The sequence below is a fragment of the Solea solea genome, chromosome 21 (genome assembly GCF_958295425.1).
Source record: "Solea solea chromosome 21, fSolSol10.1, whole genome shotgun sequence".
In the NCBI taxonomy this organism is placed as follows: Eukaryota; Metazoa; Chordata; class Actinopteri; order Pleuronectiformes; family Soleidae; genus Solea; species Solea solea.
The window spans coordinates 15,652,002-15,677,547 of record NC_081154.1 but is presented as its reverse complement, the minus strand read 5'-3'; the positions used below and the strand labels follow the sequence as shown (position 1 = coordinate 15,677,547).

Below are 25,546 nucleotides of genomic sequence, written 5' to 3'. Positions count from 1 at the left end.
CAGTGTGTTGTAGCTGGATATTCCTTTCTTTCCCTTCAAAGGCTGTTGGAGAAACTACGCAGCCTTCAGTGAGCATCACAACTCATAAGATGTTTAGATTGTCAATTGTGATCTATTATAAAAAGAACATGGTGGTCCTAAATGGACACGGCTCAAGATATAAATACTGTATAAAAGGCTAAAACGACCATTCATACAGTAACAATCAAGTGTTTGTACACTTAAAAAAACACACTTTTGCTCATGTTACACACTGGACCTTTAAATCTATGCCCTCTTAAGAATGCTTGCCACTTTATCTTGCCTAGAAACCTTCTCAACTGGAGACTGAAGTGTGTAAAACACTCACTCTTCGGTGCCAATTTGTGGAAAAGTTAACTTGCGGGGACGCTGGAGCTGCTGGATTGCTGCTGCCTCATTTGGTAAGTTTGTCTCACTTAGATAAACCCAAATGAAGAGTAACACACACTGAAGTCACCAAATAACACTGTTAAACTTTACAAAAGGGACAAAAACTTTAGTTTCCAGTTGGAAAAGGTTGTCTGAAAGTGAGATAAAGCCGCAAACATGGATCATTGATTATATTCAGGCCTTGATCACGGCAATATGACTACACAAGAACAAAGACTGGGAATGAAACTAGTATGAAGTGTTTTACTGATGTAACCCCCTTTCAGCTTTGTTTGGACACTGTAATTTGGCATTTCCATGCTATTCCTATGGATTTACATTTTATTTTTTTAGGATTAGGAAACTCATGACAATACTTTATAGAAATATACCCCCCCCCCACACACACACACTGTAGCAACATGAAGCTCTTACCATACTGAACTTGCAGCAGTTTTGCATCATCAAAGCAACACAGAAGTGAACACTGGGCTGTTGATACAATTTCCATACAATTGGGAAAACAAGTAAGAGGAAGTATTTTCAGTGAAGAGACTTCTTTTTTGTTCTGCATGCAAGATAAATATGTTTCATTGAAGTGAAGAAAGTGAGACATTGCAGGTTGCCTTGATCTTACTACGGTCTACTAAAGCTCGCGACTCGGCCGTTATATGTTAGAAAAGAATCACGAATGAATTTCTTCGTGCAAAGCTTGTTTGTGTGTCACTAAAAAAAAGAACACAAAGCAGCAGGTTGGGGCCAGAGCTGCAGCGCACCCTCATTCAAACTAAAATCATATTCGACAACATCCACCGACCGTGGCTAAAGGCCTGATTTTGGTTTGCTGGGCACATGTCAGGCGGACACTGCCGAGGCCTCACATCAAAGTCTAAACCTGCATCGCTGAACCGGTCCAGTATTTTTTTAACTAACCTGCTAGAAATGATTGTATTGACGTAAGTGGAGCTGGGAGGAGAGCTAAGTTGAATGACATGCATCCATGCAGAATGATCAATTACAACACAGTTATTTCCATCAGATATTATCGGAGGCCATGAAGTCCTATTTAGTCTTGTGCTCCGAGAGGACTTCAAGTGGCTCTGGCAAGCGCAGCATCACTGAATTACACACTCTCCACACAACTCTACTTGGAACTGTTGCAATTTGATTAAAATTCAAAATGCAAAGTGCACACATTTGATATGTGCTTTAGTATTTAGAGGCAATAATCCAGCGCTGAAATTCTGTGGTTAATAATGAACATATTTATCCCTAAACCATTTGCCTATAAATCACATGCTTTTTAAATTCTGTATGTGCTGCCAATTTAACTGGGTACAAAAAAGAAATCCCCATTAAGAGTGGAGTGACAGTTGGAGAGGTGTGCTGTGCACTGGCAGATCAGTGCTGCAACTGGCACAGCCAAACGTGTCCCAACGGTCTGCTGCAGGTTCTGTTTGTCTCTTCATGTCCTGACACTGAATTCTTACACTGGGCATCGGCTCTCAGAGGATCACAGGAACATGTGTCATCTCCTGCAGTGTTAATTTAATCCTGGGTGCCCTATATACGCCTTTGGCCATTCTCTACCTCTGGCATGGGAACACGCTTTGCCCTTGAGGAAGAGCTTCGGCAGCGGTGTAATGCCAGACTCTCTAACAATAAATAAAGTGCTATGGTGCTGAAGACAAGAATAGGAGCTGATGACATGCTTGTGAGAGATGGCGAGTTCCACTGCACCTTCTTAACACATATTCCTCCACCTTTGGCCTTTTTTTATATCCTCACGGAACAAATGTTTTTTGTTTTTTTAACTTTTGTTCCCTGTCTCATCATTATCTATTCTCTCCTTTGCTATCAGACGTTTTCTCTTTGAAAATGTCTCATTAAACCTGATCTAAAAAGGTCTGTATACTTGTCTGCATTAAACAAATCATAAAGTGGCTCGGTTAATTATCATGTAGAGTTCTTAATTCTTCAACCCTAAAGGAATATGTTTTCTTTGGTATTAACATCTGTCTTCTGTGTTTCTTGTTTTTGCAGACGCTAAAGTAAACATGGACGAGCAGGTTGAGTCATGCACGTGTGATGGAGGCCTCTATTGAGCAGCACCCAATCAAAACATTTTATGGACATATAACAACTAGCGTGAGCCAATCATGTCATGTTTATGTGTTTAACTCAAACATCTCCCTGACTTCAGTAAAATTAGTAAGTCCAGTAGTCAATGGAGGTGGGCATGAGTATCCATTAAGTCATGATAAATCATGTTTGCTGACAACATAAATCAGATTAATCTGTCCAGTTGCCCCCTGATGGACGTTCAAGAGAACTTTGAAGCACTTTCACTTTGCAGAGAAACTATCTTTGTCAAATGTCTTGTTTGGTCACCTGTCGGTTGTGTCAAATCATTCATAATGGTAACCCAGCAATCTGTACATGCATTATCTGTTAAACGATGAACAAAGTGTAAAAGGAAATCTATAATATAAGATATACGGCCAATGTAACAAGGCTGTCGTATGTTGAGGCAAAAATATTACTATATATGTATATATATATATATATATATATATATATATATGTATATATATATATATATATGAAAATTGTTATTGCATATTTATTCCCCTTAGTTTATGTGAGGCCATAGCAATGATGTGGAAGTAGGTCTTAAACTCACATTTGCATGCTTATTTTGGGCTCCTTATTAGCATTGGCAAACATGAACACCCAGCAAGAGGGGATGAGAGGGTGAGGGGCTTGGCAAGAGAGGCGAGTCGGTGGAAAAAATAAATTGATACCCAAATTCAAGAAGTAGCCAGTGATTCAACTGTTTTAAGGCATGTTCTGTCATCTTTACTCGTGTCATGTAGGAAAACATCCATCCATCTGTTATGCTCTTTGCATTGTGGCTTGGAGGAGAGGATGACGTCAAAGCCAGCAGCGATCTTTAAACCCTTTACTTTCCTCCCTCTCCTCTCCACTGACAGGAGGAGACAGGAGATGAGCAGTGGCTGTCATGACGACACTGATGTGCTATTGCCTGAGGGCATGATTGATCAACAGCAGTATCTCCTGCTCCCATGAGCGGAAACACACTTCTTTTTTTTTTTTTTTACTTTTAGCTGTATCCAGTAATGTGAATGGAGACTATCAGGGCTTTGTGTCAATGTACAATTTCTCTGACAGCAAGATTGTGTACAGTGCAGCATGAACATAGCAACGGAATAGGAGCAACGCTACAGCTACTGGTGTGACAGTGGTCTGATAGGGTTGAATCCCCCAACAAATCAAACAGTGGGGGCGCCGTTTTCAGCAAACACGAGGTGACTGTACATTACCTGCTCAGCATGAGATATCTAAGATAAAGGGTAAGCAAAAGGCTGGTGAAAAACCCCCCACAAAGGCTGCACATTTCACAAGCTGGAAGGAGGGATAGACCCCATCCAAACCTGGTACTAACATCCTGAGTGATTGTCCTCAAATCTGTTCACAAACAAATAGATTCAGAAGTGGTTGAAGGACCCATGTGGCCACATTCCTGTGCATGCATGGACACAATCCATCCTCAGGACAGATTATTGTCATTATGCAACCAAAATTGTATTGTTTTTTATACTCATTATCCCTCCTGTATTTATTTATTAACACTGATCACCACATCATTTCTTTTTTTTATGATGGTTAAGACGTATTCCATGTTACAGTAGAGCTTTGACATCACGTTATTGTTTGTGAACAGACATTATATCAATGTGTAGGGTGAGGGATGCCACATTCAATCTCATGGCCAAGTGGAAAGGGAATTTGGCTTGTAACCGGAGGGTTGCCGGTGCAAGTCTCTACCAGGTCAAAGGGCTGGGGTACCCCTGAGCAAGGTACCCAACCCCCATGGCTTCCAATTCTAGGAAGGTTCCTGGTAGAGGATGGGTTAAATGCAGAGAAAGGATTTACACAAGGGATTCATAAAGTATAAGAAAGAAAGAAATAATCTAAATCTAAAAATGTTGTAAATGTAAATGATTCCACTTCCTCTCCAGGAAACGTCCTTCACTCCATGAACCGTAAGTTAAACCGTGTTATTTCAAATCACTTGTTGCAAGTTTCCAACTCAGTTTTGTGATGACTGTCATTTTCAAAAAATCTCCATGCACATGTGGAGTTTCAGGGAGCAGCAATGACATTAAGGTGGCATTTCTTGAGTCAAATGATCATGTTCATTTTTCTTAAATCTCAGGCAAAAGAAACCACTTTCCAGCGGAAGAATTCACAAGCCTGTAATCATTCTTTCACACAACAGGCACTCAGCTAAAGGGAAATCACTACATGGTGCCTTTAGGTTAGAAACCCTCCACTCTGTCCTACAGTATGCACTCATTCAACTAGCACTAATTACAGGATTGTCTTCAGGATCTCCTGGTGATGCTTAGCTGTCCTGATGTCAAATTATATATCATTATATTATCAAAGGAAGTGAAAGACGTAGATGTAATGTCGTTCGTCGTTTCGAGTTGAATGAAAATAATCCAGAGTTGTGGATCTTATGGCTTAAGTGTTGCTTGTTTCCTAAAATGTCAGTGAGTTTAAAATGATAATGAATTATTGGAATTATATAACCTTGTTTTCTTCTACTTGTCTTTCTTTGCCATCCATCCATCCATCCATCCATCCATCACCGAAAGACACTGACGGCACTCTTTATGACACGGGCATTCCGGATTTGTTTCAGCGGATCGTGCAGACATCGCAGGAGCACAGAGATGCGAAAGCTTGTACACACAAATGAATGACTCATGTACTGTACGTAGATACATTTTGCAAAAACACCACGCCATGTACGCATTAGTCATACGAATGCCTCCCAGCATACTTTTTCATGTGAATGTTGTTATTCCTGTACACACTGTTGGCTCTCAGAGTAATCATAGTTAAAGGCCGCATACTAATATTGAATAAAATGATGCTGTAATTTCTGCTTTGACTGATATCCAAACAGAGTTTACTTGCCCTCTATAATAAATGCAACATAAGGGAACATAACACATAGGTGGCAGCATAGGCCGGGTAATGCTGGTAAATTAGTTATCAAAGCCATTAAAAAGAGCTTGTGATTGGATTTGTAACTGTTTAAGCATTTTAATTATGTCCGCCACATTATATGATGTCTTTTAGTACATCAAGGGCATATTAATAGAAGTTTGCTGTATTAATGCTGGCGGCCAGTTGGAGTTTCTGTGACTGCCTGAGGGTGTAACAAAAAAGTGAAGAAGAGGGGGGGAAAAAAAGTAAAAGAAGAAAAAATTCAGCTGCTTGATGATCAAAGACAATTCTTGGGCGAGCATTTTCCTTTTTTCTTTACACCTAACATTAATATGCACCTCATTCCAAAGAGGTCATGTAAAACCACATTCATGCAAGATACTTAAGAAAAAAAGAAGCACTTTTCATACTTTTTTTTAACGGTAGTCAGATTTTGATCACTTGCTCCTCATGTGCATTGTTCGTGACTCTGCATGGAAATATTTCCTTCCCTTTGTTAAGTTTGGTTGAGCCGTTAAGAGAATCCGCTGTGGCCAAAGCATCTCTGATCCCTGGGTTACTGGTTTGGGTGATTATAGATGCAGAGTTTTTGTCTTCACTACTATAAAACACAGGCACAGCCAACACTTCCACTGAGAGATCTCTCTTGATCTGAACACTGTTTAAAACCTAATATAATATTTTATTCTGAATGTACGGCTTTAGAAAGTAAGGGCTAATGCTTATGTAATGGATAATACAAAGCGACGAGAACTCAAATGTCCAAAAAAAAAACAAGGCCAAGCTACTAAACCACACACACATTTCTGATAACAGAACAGGGAACAAAAGGAAAGCACATAGAGACCATAGATATGGAACTGGATTGTGTCTCAGCTCTCTGGCTCGTTCTAAAAGCCTTTGCAAAAAAGAATGTGTCCTTCCATTCACAAGCACAGAACGATACAACAGGTGGGTCACTGGACTCACTGCACACCACTGAAAAATGTGTAGTAACGACGTAACAGTGACAATATGTTTGAAGGTCACGGCACCAAACACGCTGCCGTGGAGACTGCTACCGCCAAAGGACGCACCGAAGGCTGGACCAGACGGTGTACCAAGAAGGTGTGTGCGTCTACTGACTAACCAACGAACATAAAAAATCATGTACTTACCGATCAACACGACTAAACCTAAAAGCAATGCTGGTATGTGGGCTTGTTAAACCGGTAAAATTGTTTAATGTGGAGTTGCTGCAGCAGACAATAGCTATGTTTACATTGACACCAATAATTGGAATAAAAGTCTAAAAGCACAATATGCCAATCTGAAAGCTCTGATTTTATACTGCCCATTCAGAAACAAATTTCATTACCATTATCATTTGATTTATCCTTTGATTCTACTGCGGGAGAATCAGAGAACATAGACTTGATGCATGTGTACGCACATCAGCCACAATAGGATCAATTCATTTTGCATCCATGTAAACGATGGAATCGTGCACAGGTAAATATAGCTATGGAAAGAATGATTGCTGGACTGGGATACATGGTGATGCTATTTTATCTTTTGTGCTGACTTGCGTCATCATCTACATACATCATCCTTCTTGATGTCGTACCCAGGTTTATCCGATCCATGTCAAACGGTGTGATTTGAAAAATGAAATTGTCCAGTCTGTAGGACACATTAGGGACGGTGCGATAACGAGACACCAGTAAATACTATTAGGAACAGGCGTGGTTAATGAGGCAGGAAGTGACATGATGCATACTACAAAATAACATAAACCAGCCAAAGGTATACAAAACGACTGCAGATCCAAAGCCCAAGAAAATTCAAAAGAAAACGTCCAAAAGTGAATTCACAACATTTGCCATGTTGCTGAGCTTTACTGAGGGTCTTTGAGTCAGTAATCTGATCCACTTTCAGAGTCCATCAGTCTTAGTTAGCGTTTAGTTAGTCCACTTCAACCAGCAGGACATCCTGGCACATGTTCCGCTGCCACAGAAGATATAAATATGTGAGTAAAAACGAGTTCTCAGCTTGTTTTCCGACGCCTTTGTTGCAGAAATTAAGAAAAAAAGATTCTGTCATGGGCTAAAGTCACAGCTGTCACAGACGATGAGCTCAAAAAGACACAAGTCTGGAAAATGTTCACTGTCAGAGGAAATAATTATGGCGAGTGGAATGAGAGCAGGAGTCAGCTGACTGCGGTGGCCACTGGGAAAGTGATCCGTCTACGCCGTGACGATGTCAAATGTCTGCGGGCGAAGGAGGATATTCAGATGTGATCACTGCGAGTCTTGTTTTGCCAGTGTTATTTTCAGCGTGGCACGCTGCGATCTCTCTCTCTCTCTCTCTCTCTCTCTCTCTCTCACACACACACTCAGACACCACACAAAAAAGAGTGTGATGGATCATTTACGGTCAAGTGAGCGTCCATTGAATCTCTGGACCTCCAGTGCATTCTTAGATGCATTTGCACAACGATTTTCTCCATGTTTCATTGTTCAAACAGCAGGCTGTGCTCCGATGAAAATGACCCCAAGGTTAGTGATTAGAGTGGGAAGGGCAAAGAGAGGAAATGTCTCTGAATGCCTCACACACACACACACACACACAAACACACACTTACCTGCAGTGTCTGTGAACCCCAGCCACGGTTTCGATGATGGAGCATTCTCCCTCGTTTAGACAAAAGGCCAGGTCCTTGTCTTCCACACATGGCTTGAAAACCTCCGAACGTGGACTAGGGAGTGTGGGGGCCACTGCTGCAGACAAAAGGAGTGAGATTTAGTTACAAAAACAACAACAAAAACAACAACAAAAATAATCTCGCATTGACATTCTGCAGCTTAAATCAGAGTTAAATCACGGAGGAACATTCCCTCATTTCCTTCATCTCTGGGCAATTAGGGCTGCAGCCTTTCCAACAGTGATTTATTTTTCTGTTCTAATTTGACCACTCCCCTCAGACTGAGAGAGGAGGATTCATTTCTTGTTGATTTGTGTGGGCTAAAGGCAGGGTCGCCCTTGGAACAGCTCTCTTCATTAAGGACTGACAGAAATTAGCATTTTCTTCCTCAAGATTTGTGGCCCCTCACTGTTGCCAAAAAGAAAGGGAACTAATGATGTAAAACATGTAATTGACTGCAATAGGGCTGCAACAATTATTAATGGACCAGTGGATTCATTGCCAACAGTTCTGGTTCAAACAATTGTCTCGTTTTATATTAAAACCACTCGTGGTCTCTCAGTGACAACAAAAACACAACACCGAATATGTACATCAGGTAGCAGCGTGGGATCATGGGAATTGTTGTCTTGATCTATTTGGAACAAACATGCACGATAAAATGAAAACAAAAAAACAGTGGCACCACATATTTATAATAACTGATATTTTACAGGTGGTTTTGCCGCAGAAGTTATCATAGAGATGGTAAAGCGGGTGACACCATCTAGCTCTGAATAGAATTACAGATTTCTATGGATCTAAAGTGTTGGAGATGTTTGGATAAACATATATAACATTACTGTTCTTGTTGTTTTTTGAAGTTTAAATGCTGAAAGATTACACTTCTATCATATCAGCAGAGGTGTTGTCAGTGAAGTCACTGAAGTTCTGGCGTTATCAAACTTTTTTTTTGGGGGGGGGGGGGGGGGCCAAGAACCCCTTCAGAACAGAACAATTCTGGTTCTGGTTCCATGCCTTTGGACACTGCAAGTGACAGCCAATGCAGCCTAAAGTGTGGAGCCATATTCTTCAGGTTGACAGATTTTATCTATGCAGTAACCACTCTCTTTGAGCCTGTCATTGCTGCCACACCATGCATACTAATGCACAAATGTTTTTTTTCCCCAGGCCAGTCACGCTTCAGTCATGAAAGCTCCACACAAGTCTGAATATCTCTTCAGTACACTTGTCATGCACAGTCAGGCACTGTTTTATAATTTCTCGCGAATAAATGTTGCAGACCCTCAATTACTTTGAGAACCTCCGCTTTAGGTCAAACCTTTGTTAAACAGCTCTATATTCTGGCAGCTGTCGAGAGTGTTGGGTCCTCTCAGTCCCAGCCTTCTTGACAGTAAGTCTAGCAGAAGCCCACACCTCTCTGCACATGCCCCGCCCCCCCCCCAACCTCCACCACCCACACCAAAACATGTTCATGAAGTGACACAGTGAGGAGGGAGAGGGACGTTAATGGCAGCGATGAACAAGAAAATGACTCAAACCAAATGATGGCATTGCAGACAGCGGCTTCATCATGAATACACTTTTCGGACACTTTATGGACCAAACGACTGCTGGATTAATCGAGAAAATGATCAGCAGACTGATCGTTGATGAACATAATTGAGAGCTGCAGCCCTGGAATGACAATTGTAGGCTTTAATGTTATTATTCTAAATATGATTGGTAAATGTCACAAATACAAGACAAAAGTTAAACCCAGTGCAACGGATGAATATGATGTAAATGTAACGTATTGTAAAGAGAGCACCATCATGTCTGAGGGCTGCGTGTGTCTTAGTGACAGTTAACAGAGGTTAAAGAGTAAAAGGTATTCATATAGATGGTTTCCCCCGTCGCCCTGATGTTGTGAGCACAACTCCTCTGTGATTTCCTACAGCGAACAAATAAAACATGACGATAACGATGTTACACTCCTCGGAGGCAGAACACAGATGAGCCCGGCGACGCAGCTTTAATTCTCTTCATTTACTCTGACCCTGCGCTGCTTCCACATCAAGCAGCACGGCTGCCATGTACAAGCACTGCAATGCAGGGTTCTCCACCCATAGTGAAATATGCACAGCTGTCAGGCATGTGGCCACGCCAACACACCAGTAATGTGTGCTATAGCATGTGCAAGCACACGCTAATGTATGCAGACGCTCAATCACAATCACCCACTCATGCGCACACGCGTATGCATACAGTACAGCACACATAAATTATGACTCCGCAGCGCTCTCACTCCATCATGTAGTGGAGCATTGGAAATTGGATTGACTGGTTTTATGCCCAATACCTTGCTGATACAATTGGATTACACGTCCAATTCTGCTTTCATCCGCTCATATTACGCACATGGACACAACTGCACACACACACACACGCCTTATTCTTCTAGGCCTATTTCTGTCATCCTTTTGTGTCAAGTCTTTGTTGCCCCGATCTGCTATATATCCTGGCTACTCGCCTTTTTTCAGTCGAGGCTCTAAATCGACCAATCCCGTGCAGCGGAGTAAAAAAAAACCAAAACAACTCACTAATCCGTTATTTATTCCCCCTTTCGTCCACTTCAATCCGTGTTTTGTTTATGGTCATCGATCGATAAATCTGGGGCTCTTGATGTAAGGCCCAGGAGATGATGAGAGTTTTAGAGGGGACAGCAGTGTTGCTGCTCACTCCAGATCTCCGGATGCATCTAAAAATACGTATTTAACAGGAGACACTCCTACAGACTGCATCTGTTGCACGCTTTGCTTTTTGATTGCCTCTCACGATCGTGTTTTGATCAGTTCGCGTGCGCGTGCGCCGCATAGCAAAGTAGGACTTGAACCCAAGTTGACTCGTTCACTTTCTAGGCTTCAAAACACACTGCATGACATCTTGTCATATTAATTCCACCAAATTCCCCACTGTGGATTGTTCAAAAGGTCTATCTATTTCAAAAATGCAACTTTAATAATAGAAAATAGAACACACCGTCGTCCCCCCTGTGGTCGAGAACGTCCATGGAAATAATTGTCACGGTGTTGAAAGTCCCTCATAGCTTTTGTTCAGACGGCAGCAGTGACCACATGTACAAAGACCACATCCTGCTATTTTAGGTCAGTGGTTCGAGCTTTTCTGACAAAAGTGGAAAATTGATTTTGTGCTGTAAGCAAAAACGTTGATAAATTGACATTAGAAAAGCCAAGGTCACGCAGATACCAAACACCTTTTTAGTACCCGTATGAAGTCATCTTATCTGTGCTCAAATTTGACAAAAACTTACTAAATGACCCAAAAAAGGAGCTAAGGAAAGCTTAAGCCGCTCTGTATTAGCTCTGTTCTGTCCCGTCTCCCTGGGAAACGGTTCAAGTGCACGATGGTTTCATTTGTCACATGTTGTTGACAGAGCAGAAGGGTGGAATGTGAACAGCACAAGGTCACCATAGCAGGCGATGACACAGCACTTTGGCAATCGATGATGATGTTTGACGTCTCCATATATTTTTTTTGTCATCAGGGACAAAGATCGCACAAAACTCTTGAGGCACATTCTCATTTGGACATTTTACTGGTTCTATTCTTCATAACCACAGTGACGGAGCCTGATGTGAATGTTCAGGTAAGGGTACTCCAGATTTCCAGGTTAGGTTCAAGTTATCAATAATTATTTCTCAATAAGTCCTTGAACCTTTCAGTATAATGTAAATCAAGTGATGTGTGAGAGAGAGCGGCACTTTCACACATGCTCTGGGCTCAGTTTACAGCCTCACAGTGAAATACTGCACAAATGTAGCGTCACATGAGGATTTGACCAATCACAGAGCAGCTCAGGGTGATCTGTGGTACAACAACTACTCTGCATACAGGTCCTTTCTGGTGGCAACAACTGCAAAGGAACCTTAAAACAGTGTCAGATAGTAGTAGTTAATGGAATAAAACACTTTAATATTAAAAAAAAAAATACCTGAAAGCCACAAGTTACAACACTGTTCTCTCTGTGTACTCCCCCCCATCTGTGTACAAAATGGGGGGGAGGTGTCCTAACAAACTGTCCTGCATGTAATTCTGCAAAGTACTTCTTAAGTCTTATTTCTTTAGGATTACCTCCATTTTTTTAGCCCCTTTGGCTACATCAAGAGAGAAGTCATCGTCAGATACATTATGTTTGGCCTTGAGCAATACAGCCTGTCAATTTCTTATGGGTTCCATTTTCATCACGATGGAAAAAGTAAAACCTGGAGTGAAGTAAGCACCTGTCAAAGAGATACCGATCCAAATGCTACGATATTCCCCTGCCAGAAGTTCAGACAGTAATTAATCAGCGTCTTGGATGTGATGGAGAAGAATGGTGATAATGTGGGCTTCAAAGTTTTGATATAATACTTTGTGTTGTCACGTGCCGACTATCAATGAACTGCTCCTGCAGTTTGTTTTTAGACCAAAGCAGCAGTGAAAACCGATCAAACTTGACTTAATTCTTCATCTTCATTATTGAGGAAATAGCTAATAAATGACATGTCCTTGCTTTTTAGTCATTATTAGGACGTAGTGTCAGGACTAATTATGACAAACATGCCATACAATTTGCCATAAGGCTCATTTTTCAACACGTTCTTTTTTCTTTTTTTTTTTTCTTTTTTATAAAATACAACCCCTCCAAGCATGGTGGGAAATGTGCTAATAAATGGAAGCTACACTGGAAGAGTGATTCGCCCTGGACTCTTTGAAATCATTTCCACGTCCCCCATTCTCCCCACTGCACAAAGGCAATCCAGATTGCCAATTCCCCTGGTAACTTTCAAGGAATCCAGTGGCTGGGGATCACAGATTCAGATGATGCTTTAAGAGATCAAAGTCATCTGAGAGGAATAGTGAGGCTAGGGCTTCCTCCCAGTTGTTATCGCTGAATAGCTTTTAAGCTTAAATGTACACAGCACACACACACACATATATACTTTCTTAAAACTGTAGGGCATTATTTTTTTATTTATTTTTTTAAAATATACACAAATGTATACAGAACACACACATATATTAATGTATATATTCATTCTTAAAACTGTAGGGCATTATTATTTTTTTTTTTTATTACTGTTTCTCAGTATAGTGAGTGCTTTAATGTCACGACACACGAAGGCAACGGCAACATAGTGAAGCAAGACAGCTGCAAACAGGTTGGAGCATGACTGAAAACACAAATTAGCTCCCACAAAAGGGTTTCAGGAGTAAACTCTGAGGCTTAAAAAAAACCTGGTTGTTCAGCAGTTTTACAGGATACATCCTTGTCCACAGAATGCTGCTGCTGTGCATACCCAAATGCTCCCTCAGTCACGTCTGATAGTATTGTTTTTTTTTGTATTTCATGATTTACATGTTGTTATTCTGAAATTACGAAGCATACGGCAGCGAGCTCGAGGCACAGGGCATCATTAGGGAGTTTGGGAGCATAGTACCTACAAAGCCAGTCATACTAATTAAGTGGGTTTTTTTTTTGTTTTTAAAAACTGTTGTTGTCGTGGACCGACATAATCTGCTGTACCCCTCCCTTAGGACAAGGCCCCAAGCAATTGCCTGCTTTGTTTGTTGTGTTTAAATTTTGTCACATTCTGTGATTATCTTGAATGTAACAAGTGGTAAAAATATTCTATTCACCACGCTTGGCTGTTATTACCAGTGGCATAAGTCCCCACTGTTTCACAGTCGCACTTTCACTTTTTATGCTTGATTACCCTCAACGGTTAATCTTTGTTTCCCCCCTCTCAGGTCGCAGTCGTGTTTATCTCACGGGGGGTTTTGCAGCCACGTTTCCAATCTAACTTCAAAATGTCGCATTCTGCTTTCACGAGGTTTGGAAAGCTCTTGTCAGACAAATTATTTGATTTCCTCCATATGCAGATCATCTGCACTCACAGGTCAAATGCAGAGAGATGCCTATATGAATGCAGCGGAATGCACACAGACGCATACACTTACTGTGGACAGACTGTCCTTGGTAGAGACAACACGAGAGACAATTCCATTTACTACGAGCATTCTCCCTCTATGGCTTCCTTCTAATGTGCTCATTAGTGTTCCGATGCTGAGCCTCATCCCCCAGGAGACACTGGTCGAGAGAGAACTGCCTGTGTTTACTGCAGTACACATCAAAGGCAGCCTTACTTCGTAAAGGGAGAGTTCTGAGAGAGCCTGCTGATTGCTTACCCAGCATGCACTGCAGTCTGTTAGGACAGAGCCATATTCAGAGAAGTATGTTGCAGTGAATGTGGACAAAACAGCCAAACGGCCTTGACAAAAACTCAAAAGCACATCCACGTACAAAGGCACCTGTTGATAGAGTTCCGCAGCACTCTCTCACTATTAATGCGGTTTTATAAGACACAAATTGTGAAACATGTTTGCAAATGAGGAATTCAAACTTTCCGAGGCACTTCAAATGTGTAAGTGCTTCTGAAAGTTTCATTTGGCCTTCTACTGTAAATGTGAAGGCAACACCAGACGTACTGTAGTGCTTGCTTGATTAGGTTACTGAGCTCCACCACAAAGCTCCTCGCAGTGTTCAATACTACACAATATATAGTTGTAGGGGAGGTCCATTAAAACAGATCAATTGGTCTAATCTTTCAAAGGTTAAAGTTATGTCACAAAGGGCAAAATGGAGGCTAGTAAATCCGTTTTACTGATAACCTGAGTTATCATTAGGATAACTACTGAGAGGGAAAACGTACAGTTTCAGAAAAAAACACGATTCGATATTGATTCTTTGCCGATATCACAAAATATGACACGTGTCCAAACGATTGAGGGACATTTGATGTGTATAAAATGATACTATGACCTCATTTTATAAGACTAAATTCATATCGACTCTCCAACGAGCCAATAAAAACGTCATTTGACACATTTAATGTAGCAATGTTACTCCGTTTCTCTTTTTTCTTTTCAAAAACAAGCACGTGTGGACACTTGGATGTGAATCCAAGTGTGTCCGTGCTGTCACTTGTACACTGATGCGCTACGTTGCAGCTCACTGAATCATTATAGCGCTCGACATGCCCAAATTAACAGGTATGAAACAAATCAAGTCATTTTTCGAAATCTACAGCAGAACACATGGCAAGACACGGTACGCTGTTTCCTTCACAGAGAACGGAGCAGCGTACGTTCACATTTAAAGTGAAACAAAAATGCAATGAGCCTGTAAGTATGAATGCAGGGCCTTGAAAGACTGTGGGCAAATTATGCAACAGTGGGATATAGAATTATTAAAAAATTCAAGTAGATGTTGTCGCAACCTGACATAATACTTACAAACACACAGTCCCGGTCAATACGTATAAAGCTGCAGGCCGTTTGACACATATGGTGTAACCTTGTGAGGCCTGTTTGTCAAACACACACATGCAATCTTGTACACCCCGTGTCTTGCATGTTTATTGAGACGACAAGCCTTGGGAGACCTTTCTGTCCCTGACCTGACACATACTAATAGTAGGTGACCCACAGAGCACTTGGTTAAAGGTGGCAGTTGCTGCCTGTGAGCTGGGCTAAAGACCAAGCAGCCTTGGTTGCCGTGGCAGCCCAGTGATAGGCGTTCGATAGGGCATTTGTCACAGTTACTCCATTTGCCCTTCAATCCTTGCTCAGCGGTGGTGGCTTTAAAGCCCCAAGCTACAACATAGTACATTAATTGTCTAATTATTTTCCATAGAAGTGTCATTTTTTTCCGTCGAAGTGTGCCGTTGCAAAGCAGAGGTCGACAGATTAACAATTTTAGCCAATTAATCACCTCCAATAGGGCATTTTTAATGCTATTGGTATCAGTGGACTCTGGCTGGAGATGGCTCCGCAGCCATGGTTGCCACTGTCTGGTAGCACTCGTGGCACAATTAATGGGTCAGTGGCTATATTTGCTCGCTTAAAGGGCACTTCTGCTGTGTGTGCACGTGATTTTCTCCTGATGATTAATCACAAAAACAACTATTTAAAGACTCCGTGAGATGAAACATCACAGAGACCACTGCTGGACCCACAAAAGACCCAACACACGAGAGGTCGTGTGAATAACGCACAGTCCACAACGTTTTGAGTTTTTTTTGAGGTGCATTCAATGAACCCTGTAAATTGTATTACTTCTGCAACCACACATGCAGCCCATTAACCTGACCTGCTTGTTGATGTGTTCGAGGAACCTTGTAAATTCCATCACTTCTGATGGATGCACACCCAATTAAGTAGTCATTAGGTCATTGGAGAAGTATCAAAATATGCTCCTTTTTTTAAACATCATAACTTCCATTCATCATACATTGTTCACTTTTTATCTGTTGATATTGTAAGGACTATTGTTATAGCTAATTGTATTAGAGTATCATGACTATTGACTGATATTCATTATCCCTTTCCTTGGGGAACGAGGAGAAGGGGCTATTATTCGATTAATGGGTTATCAGATTATTCATGCTTCAGACTATCCTTATTGAATCGGCCTCTACTGCAAACATTTTTTTGATGGTTCATCCGGGATACAAAATCATTGCAGGGTGTGTTCAGGGGTTTAAAGTTGCCATTTTTTTGTCTCGGTCACAGCAACACCTTTGCGCATAGTCATCATCATCTTATAGCGTCTCGATTAAATTAACTAAAAATGGTTTCAAATATGTTCACAAAGGTAGGCCCAAAGCAGCAGGTTAATAAAGAAGAGGCCCCAAAAGACATCACGTATGCATTAAACCTTAGGGGAACACTTCAACCCCTGATGAAAAGTATTAATTATCCACATTATCTCCTGACCCCGTGGCAGCTGAATCTTGATTAAACTTTGGCCGATCAGCGCTCACGCAAGTGAGTCCCTGCAGTTCCAAACCCCTCCTTTTCCCAGAGCATCTCCAAAACACATCATAAAATAAGTGGCCATGAAATTTCAACCTACGCAACGTAGTGTTTTGCAGCCAAGAGACTGCACTGTTGGTTCAAACTGCCTGTGCTGCATGTGCTCTATCAGGAGGCTCAGCTTGTTTGTTTTCTGATGTGCACTGTGCTACCATTGGAGGTGCACTATGTCTGCACTGTCAGACACAAGCTGCATCACCGATAGAAGACGCTGTGCAAATATTGGAGGCGCTGGTGCTGCCATGTGAGGCCGTGTGTAATTTCGAGTGGAACTGTTACTTGGGTGGGGGGGGGGGAAAAAGCACACCAATTCAGCGCTCCAGTCTTCTGCAGGAAGAAGACAACAATTTAACACGTTTTGTTTTCTCCTTAACAAAAAAAAAGCTGGGGTCTGTAAGTGTGAAAAAGCTTCTAATGGACCCTTAACACAGCAGCCATTTTGACATGTTTTTGCAGGAAAAGCGCAGGTGTTAAAGAACACATTAACACTGGCGATGGTCAGCTCATCTAAGCCAGGAAAGTGTGACAGTGAACCAGCATCAACCCAAGAAAATGCCACCATTAATACTACATGTGTGCTTTTCCTACTGTGACCTGGTTAAAATGGCTACAGTGCAAAAGAGCACATACAGTAAGCATGTTACGTTCAAAAAAACGTACTAGAAGTAGAACTCAATTTTAAATTGTACTAAATCGTATCAAAGTCACACACCAAGGTAATGCGACTGGGAGTCAAACTACCACTGGATATATTTGTTCAACCAGAGCCAAGTTGGCCTAGGTCAGGGGTGTCAAACTCATTTTTGTTCAGGGGCCACATACAGCACAACTTGATCTCATGGGGGCCGGACCAGTAAAAATAGTAAAATAATAGCATAATAACCTATGAACAACAAGAACTCCTTTGTTTTTTCTCCTTTGTTTTACATTTAATGAAGGATAATTTTACAAAACATGAAATTTCTTGAGAAATATAAATGCAATTTCAACAATATCATGCCTAAATTTACTATTTACACAGCACAATGGATCTATACAGGCACAAACATTTAGTCACGGGTATCTGGAGCATTTGACATTACGTTTAGATTAGTGTGAAATTTTAACAAATTCATCCTGTGGGCCGGATTGGACCCTCTGGCGGGCCGGTTCTGGCCCCCGGGCCGTATGTTTGACACCCCTGGCCTAGGTGCTCTGTGGAGAAAGCTGTCGAACAGCAAGACAAAGTGGTGAACATACCGTTCAAGGTCCAGTGTGTAAGAATTAGTGACATCCGCGGAGGAGTGAGCACTCCTCTGCTTTCACATATCCATAAACACATGATCTGTCTTTGTGGTGAAGTGGAGCTTCTGCTTCAAACACGAAACACAGGTTCGTCTATTCAGGCCGCCATCAAGGCAAGGTGGTCTGCATTGGTATAAAGTAATGCCCTTGCCTACAGCACATGTGAAAGACTTCTTCTAGGGCCATGAAAAGCCACCTGATTTTTTATTTTGAAGTGATAACGTGCTTATATAAACATAAATATGGCGTCTGTATTTAATTTCTGTCAATAAACTGTAGCCTTTTGTTAAGTTTCCCTCGTGTCCTTGCTGGCTGCCATGTTTTAATTGAGTGTCAGCATTCCTGTCCTGTACTTGTTCTCAGTGTAAGGGGCCAGCAGGGGGTGCACACTGCTTAGGAGGCACTGAATAATATGTGTTCACAACCAGAACAATTTCCCTTTTATTTAAGTTTTATTTAAGTTTTTCTTGCAATTATTGGATGTTTAAGGCAGTGTTGTTTTTGGCTTTTGGACTTAAACACTTATTAGTTTTAGTCACATTTCAGTCATTTCTATATGTGATAGTTTTAGTCCAGTTTTAGTTCAAAAAAGAAGAGAAAAAGAAGTATAATCTGTAAACAAATTCATTTAGGTCAATAAGTATTGGAGATTGCTGTTGGGCAGAAACCTTTAATCTCAACCTCTTAATTACAACTTTTCAACAGTTTTTTTTCATGAATTGACGCCGACTTCATCATACAAGTGTCACACATAAGATGTGAAAATTTAATTTTCTCTGCCACGCATTTCAGTGCGACCAAACCGCGTCACGTCACCAGGGTGGGGAGCGGAATCGGGCGCCAGGGGTCGGCGGCGACGTCGCTATCCACCTGACCTGTCTTGAAACCAAGGAACCAAGGAATTTTTAGGTTTTAATTGACAGATTACGTGCACAATAAGCAGAAATGTCCATCCATCCATCATCTACCGCTTTATCCACCACCAGAGGGTCACGGGGGGGTGCTGTGCCAATCTCAGCTGACATAGGATGACAGGCGGGGTACACCCTGGACAGTTCTCCAGTCCATCGCAGGGCCACACACACAACAAACAACCATTCACTCTCCCACTCACACCTATGGTCAATTTATAGTGTCCAATTCACCTAATCCCCATATTGCATGTTTTTGGACTGTGGGAGGAAGCCTGAGAACCCGGATAATCCCCCCCCCCACACACGGGGAGAACATGCAAACTCCATGCAGAACCAACCAGGGCTCGAACCCGGGTCTTCTTGCTGCAAAGGCAAGAGTGCTACACCAACCGTGTGGCCCCAATAACACAGAAATGTCATGCATTTTTCAAGTCTGACAAACTACCCACTAACATTTACGTCAATTTTCGTCTCGTCAACGAAAACTCACACACGTCTCGTCATGTTTTTGTCATCAAAGATCCATGTTCATTTCGTCACCGTCTCGTCATCGTCATGAAAAAAAGGGGCGTCAACGGAATCATTTTGTCATCGTGGACGAAAACAACACCGGTTTCAGGCTCTGTGTGGTTAAGAGGATGGACCATATACTGTAGCTTTAAGAGCACTGAAATCACACTGCAACTGAACCACATTATACAAATATCAGACACAGACAAAGTGGTATTACAGTTTAAAGGTAACAAAAGGAAGGATGCATTAGCATGAATATTGTCAGGTAATTATCAGTACAGTGATGTGTTGTTTTTTTTTTTGCCTTTGGGGCTTTCAAAGATAATTTGACACCCCACTTCCACATCACTCTGTCAGTGACAGTGATGAAGCCACAATGCAATGCTCACAGCCTTTAAAATGGCTTTCGTAGCAGTGAGGCTGTGACAAGTGGCAGAAGTTGTTGTTTTTTCTTCTTCTCCTTCTTGCAACCCACACATCCTCCTGTGCCTGCATTATCTGGCAATCAAGGTCAGAATGTAATCTGTCACACGTTATAGACTCACTGTTTAAGAGCAGAATCAGTAATGAGGCTGACGTGAACACTCGCACACAGAAGAGTATTATTAGGCGATGCCATTTCTCCCGCTCGCGCTCATTTGTCTTCGCAACCCATTTGCAATCATATGGAACTCGACAGACAATTTATCCTGATTCATCGATTGTAATTTGTGGTGTAATTATCATAATAAACCACCAGGAGGGATACAACTATGTTACTGCTTATGGTTTAAGAAATGAAACAAACGTGATTTGCTGCACTGCGTGATGCCTACTGTGTTTGGTATGTATTTTTTATTTGGTGGCTCCGTTTTTCCTGAATAACTTTGTCAGGGCAGAGGATGTTTATTACCGCGGCAGCATGTGCTCCAGATCACATTAGCGCTGTGATGTGCGGCAGACAGGCATGAACAAACTTAAAGAAGCTGCTTAAAATGGCATGAGTGCCCCTGTCTCATGATCAACAGAGGCTGACGCACTTTAATATCATTATTATCATTACTTACAGAGCAGATAACGGAGAATAACCAGCAACTGGAGAGATAAATTTGACTCTATCAAATGCATATTTAATGAGCTCCACGGCTTTAGTGCTTTTGCCAAGTTGAGACTTGGATTACAGCGGAGGACACGTGAGAGAAAGGACACAAGTGAGAGCCTTCCTGTTGTTATGCTGAAATACTCTGTGCATACATATGCTGCAGTTTTGTTCACGCAGAGACCAAATAATCAATAATGTATCACTGTTTACAAAAAGGTTACTGTCATGTCAGGGGTGAAAATCATAGATCCGTACTACACATTTTTGTATAAGTGAAAGTGCATCAAAGGACAGAACTTAAATCAAATATAAAATGTGAAGGTTGGTATCACTAAGACATGGACTATTTTTTTTATCACACATCCCTGTAAAAACATTGGTCCTGCAACATTTTGCATTACCAACGCGAACGCTCATGAATATGATAACAAAAATGATAACAAATGATCAGAACCCTAATGTTAGTATTGCAAATCAAATTGTGACCTTTAAAATTAAACATTAAAATAGATTTTTAGACTTTTCTTTTCACAATAATGTCATGTGAGGTGATGTTAGGTAGCCATTTGAAGAGGTTAAAGCATATTCTCAATTTCCCCTAATACTGTGAATCCCATTTATTTTGGTCAGGGTAATCTTTAAAGGTAACTGTCGTGTTATCCCATGATAATTCATGATAAAGCAACTGAATTTACTCTCCACGAGTGTGTTTGGACAAGTGTATAATCCCTTTAAATAAATAAGTAAATAAATAAAAAGATTTTATACTTTAACGAAGGGCCTTGTTTTGCAGAGCCTGCCATGTTTCTACATTTTGAAGTGGAAGCTTTCGACACAAAGATAAATGACATCCTTTCTGGTTTGTGAAGACCACTGCAGTTCCCATAAATGTTGACTTTTCAATAAACACAATCACAACCAAATGAGTAACAATAACATGACAACAACAACGATCGACTGCAATCTTTGACACTGGCTTATCTGAGTGTACATGCACGCAGCACATCTCCATCAAAATATTTATTTCCATGCAAAGTTCCTTTGTTCTTCATAACGATCCACGAACGGTGCCAGCACACGTTTCATCAAACGTGACATATTTGGCTTAATGTGTGTCTCACTGTTACCACACGGCTGATGCCACACTCGGTTTGTCTTGGCAGCGACTGTTTCCATCTGCCTCTTTTCGTGTTTAAGACTATATTTAAAACGATGGCAAAAAAAAACAAGTAAATAAAAAAAAAAACCCAGGGGTTCTAGACGTTTACGGTTTGCCAGAGGAATCCGGAGGAGAGACTGGAAATTGCAGCTGAATGAGCACCTGATTGCATCTTCACTTACTTACTGGAGCATCTGAGCTGACATAAGTGTAATAAATTTGGAAACATGTAACGATCAGCATTTTCGTGTTACCATAATGATCAAGACACATTTGCGGTTCAATCCTTCTTTACAAAAAATCCAGCATTTTGTTTTTATCTCCCTTCCATGAGCATTTACCCTGCTCCCGGTTTAAGCCTGCCAAAAATATGTGAATTGGAAATAGCTTGGAATACGCAGCACGTTTCCTGCAGCACTCGTCTCTGATGAGAGATAAGACAAAGACAAGAAAAACAGTTGGGAAACCTAATTTTCCTCTACCACACTGTGCAATTTTGCAAGTTATTTTTTAAATGTTCAGCTGACCTTGCCCTTTCATTTTTCTCCAAATTTCAACAGTAAAATGACTTGAGGGCAGTGGATTAAGTCAGGGAGAAGAATCCATTAAAGGTTTTTTTGTCATCTTTTAGAGATTTTTTTATCAAAATGTCCCCAGTAAAAAAGAAACTAGACATGGACAGTGTGAGTCAAGAGCAAGAATGTTTTTGAAATGTTCTGTCACTTAGGGGAAGGATATTTATTTGAATATAAATCACCAGCTTCTTTGTTGCCGTCGCTCTGATTTTTAATAATACAGTATATACCTGAGAGGACAAGAGGAGGAGAGTGGGCAGCATGCAAACATAACCAAACACCACTGGATATATATATTCATTTTTTTAAACTTCTGTCCTTCTTTTTCTCCCCTTCTTCTGCCTCGTTGCAACATGCTCTCCCTCTGCCGCCACGTTACATCCGTGCAACCGCACGATGCTGCAGAAATGCAACACTGACATGCATCCCTGTCTCAGCGGGAGCAGGACCAAGATGAGAGGAGTTGAATGATTCAACTGCGTGGAGCAGAGCTTCCTGTCAGCGCAGTTGATTAAAATTCCTGTGACCAAGAATGCAGGGTGTGATGTACGACGAGCAGGTGGTGTGGGTTTAATATGCATGAGCGGACGGCTCCTGCATCTGCAGACTGGCAGTCACTGAGCTTGCCTGTCCACTGCCTTGGCAGCTCTCTTGGCATATGGAGCCACTGAGGGCATACATGAACACAGCGGTGTGGCTAGTCTGAGCACCCACTGTTACTATTTACCCATTTTTTTTTTTTTTTTTGGTGGGATGGCAGCTAGTTACTTGTCGGCTCAAAGTGGCCAAGATGAAGGTAAAAGGGGGGAGCGGATTTCCATCGTGTATGTGATTGATTCGATAGAAACAGCAGACAACATCAAAAGGGAGAAGGATTAATGGAGCAAGTATAAAAATTGACTGGGATGCTCACTGGGGAGAAGATGCGATTAGCTCCTGCACCACCTCATCTATTGAAATGCAAAAAAAACAAAAAACAAGCACAGTCCTGCTCTAGATTTCTGAAGGCGGAGGGATGTCAGCTTAGTGAGCACTGCCTTGCATTGTATTTGACACACACACACAGACGGTGTTCCTGAAAGGGTTTAGCGCTGCAGTTTTCAGGCAGATCTATAGAGTTAGATTCCATGCTGTTGTGTGTGCATCACACAAAATGGTGCTGTCCCCCCCCCCCGCCTCGCCTCTCTCAGTCCTTGATTTAGTGTGTGTCACTAGAAATCCATAGCACACTGTAATTTTAAGGTCAGGTTTGTCCAAGTTGGTGACATCAGCTGTCCACCTTAGGTTTTGTGTAGTGTGGCTGCATGAGGTGATGAAATATAGTCCGTGTGCGCCTCTGACACCAAGAACCAGCCTGAGAGATGAAGGCTCAATCACTTAATGGAACCATGGCAGCAAAAACACACGGGGAAAATGGATTTTAATCCTTTAACAAAAGGCTCATCTAATAAAATCTAAGACAGATTATTTTTAAGAATATGTTCACCATTTTGTCCCGCTTTTCTGACTCCGAAGTTAAGTTTGTGAACCAATTACTCTCCTGCACCAAATTTCACAGGGAACATCGGCATTCTTAGGCGAGGGAAGGCAGGAGCTGCTGGTCTACAGTACTGCTGCCTCATTTAGCAAGTCTGTGCCACTTAGGTACATCCGAGCGAAGAACTTCAAACACTCAAGTCGCAGAATAACACATTTGAACTATAATGACGGAGGCACCGAAGAATCAAGAGCTGCTGAGTGGACGTGTTCCCGGGAAGTGAGAGGTTTACAAAGTGACACAAAGTCAGGAAAGACTAACGGCAAAGCAAGACATTACAAGACTACAATTAGACACAACCCCTAACTATCTTTTGAAGAATAATTGGTCACATTATGTACCACACTCATGCTTAGATTTATTTTCATGACAGTTTGTGGAGGGACACATTCACACAATTCACCAAGGGAGTGGTTCTGGGACTTTGGGGGCCCAGGGCAAGAGGAACTGTGGGGGGGTTCATTGAGCCAACTCTGTCTCTTTTCTTGACTCCCTCAAGTAAAAGTTTGCTTTGCTGTCCAAAATATTGTCACTCTGAAGTTCTGCAGCAAAAAAAAAGTTTCATAATAGTTCTGTGACCAACTGTGTTGGACATGGATGAGTGGTTAGAAGCACCAAAGCTTTCACTCTCCTCTCTGCAGCTGAAGCGAATAACACAAAGAAATATCCCAGAATTCCTTGCCCGACTGGCCTGTTTCCTTAAAGGAAAGTGTTGACCGGTAACACTGTCTGTGATACACTATGACACCTTATGTGGTTGTGGGATAGTCATTAGATTAATCCACATAATTGTCATTAGATTTGTTGAATAATCATAAAAGAATGATTTCAGTTTGGAGTTCATCCCTATAATTGTTCGCCTATTGCCAATGTCGCTGCACAGACACGTGAGCCTCAGTGCTACAGTTTTTCTACGCCTCGTCCAACCAGCAGCCATTTCTAATAGTGCAGATGAGTTAAATAAGTTACATTACAATTACAGCAATAGCGCCGAGAAGATCAATACCTGCTTGTGTCTCTCATTAGTGTTGGAGCCAGGGTAGCTTGGAAGGAGATCAAATGGGCTCAGCAGTGATTTTTTCTCGGGGATCGCTGTGAAAGCTGTTTACCAATTAGGAGAGATAATTTGAAATTTCAAGGAACAAGTCATTTGTACGAGAATGTATATTATTATTTCGCATGCTGTAGCTGTTGTGTTTTTATAGCACCAATTTAGATTTTGTATGAAGTTGTAAAATCACTCTAATGAAGAGGGTGATGAAGGTGTGACTCACTGAAATATACAGTATTTTCAACTTCACATAGACAGTATCAGGAAAACCTGTCCAATTTTGTACAGACCTGTTAATAATAGTGGTATTTTTTGTGTTAATTAAAATGTTCTTTCCGCGTTTTTAACTGCACTGCATGCGCTGTTGTGGTCTATATTCTGTTGTATACTCTACTAT

The 25,546-nt window shown here is 41.4% G+C and overlaps 1 protein-coding gene across 2 annotated transcripts in view; it reads right to left on the bottom strand.

Moving 5' to 3' along the window:
- nrg3b (neuregulin 3b) overlaps nucleotides 1-25,546 on the bottom strand; it is a 259,587-nt gene that overhangs the window by 133,393 nt on the left and 100,648 nt on the right. Inside the window, exon 2 of one of the 2 annotated variants that reach the window (XM_058621792.1) lies at nucleotides 8,057-8,192. In XM_058621792.1, coding sequence (XP_058477775.1) covers nucleotides 8,057-8,192 — 136 coding nt within the window. The remainder of the gene's footprint in view (nucleotides 1-8,056; nucleotides 8,193-25,546) is intronic. The other variant, XM_058621794.1, reaches the window with a different exon arrangement.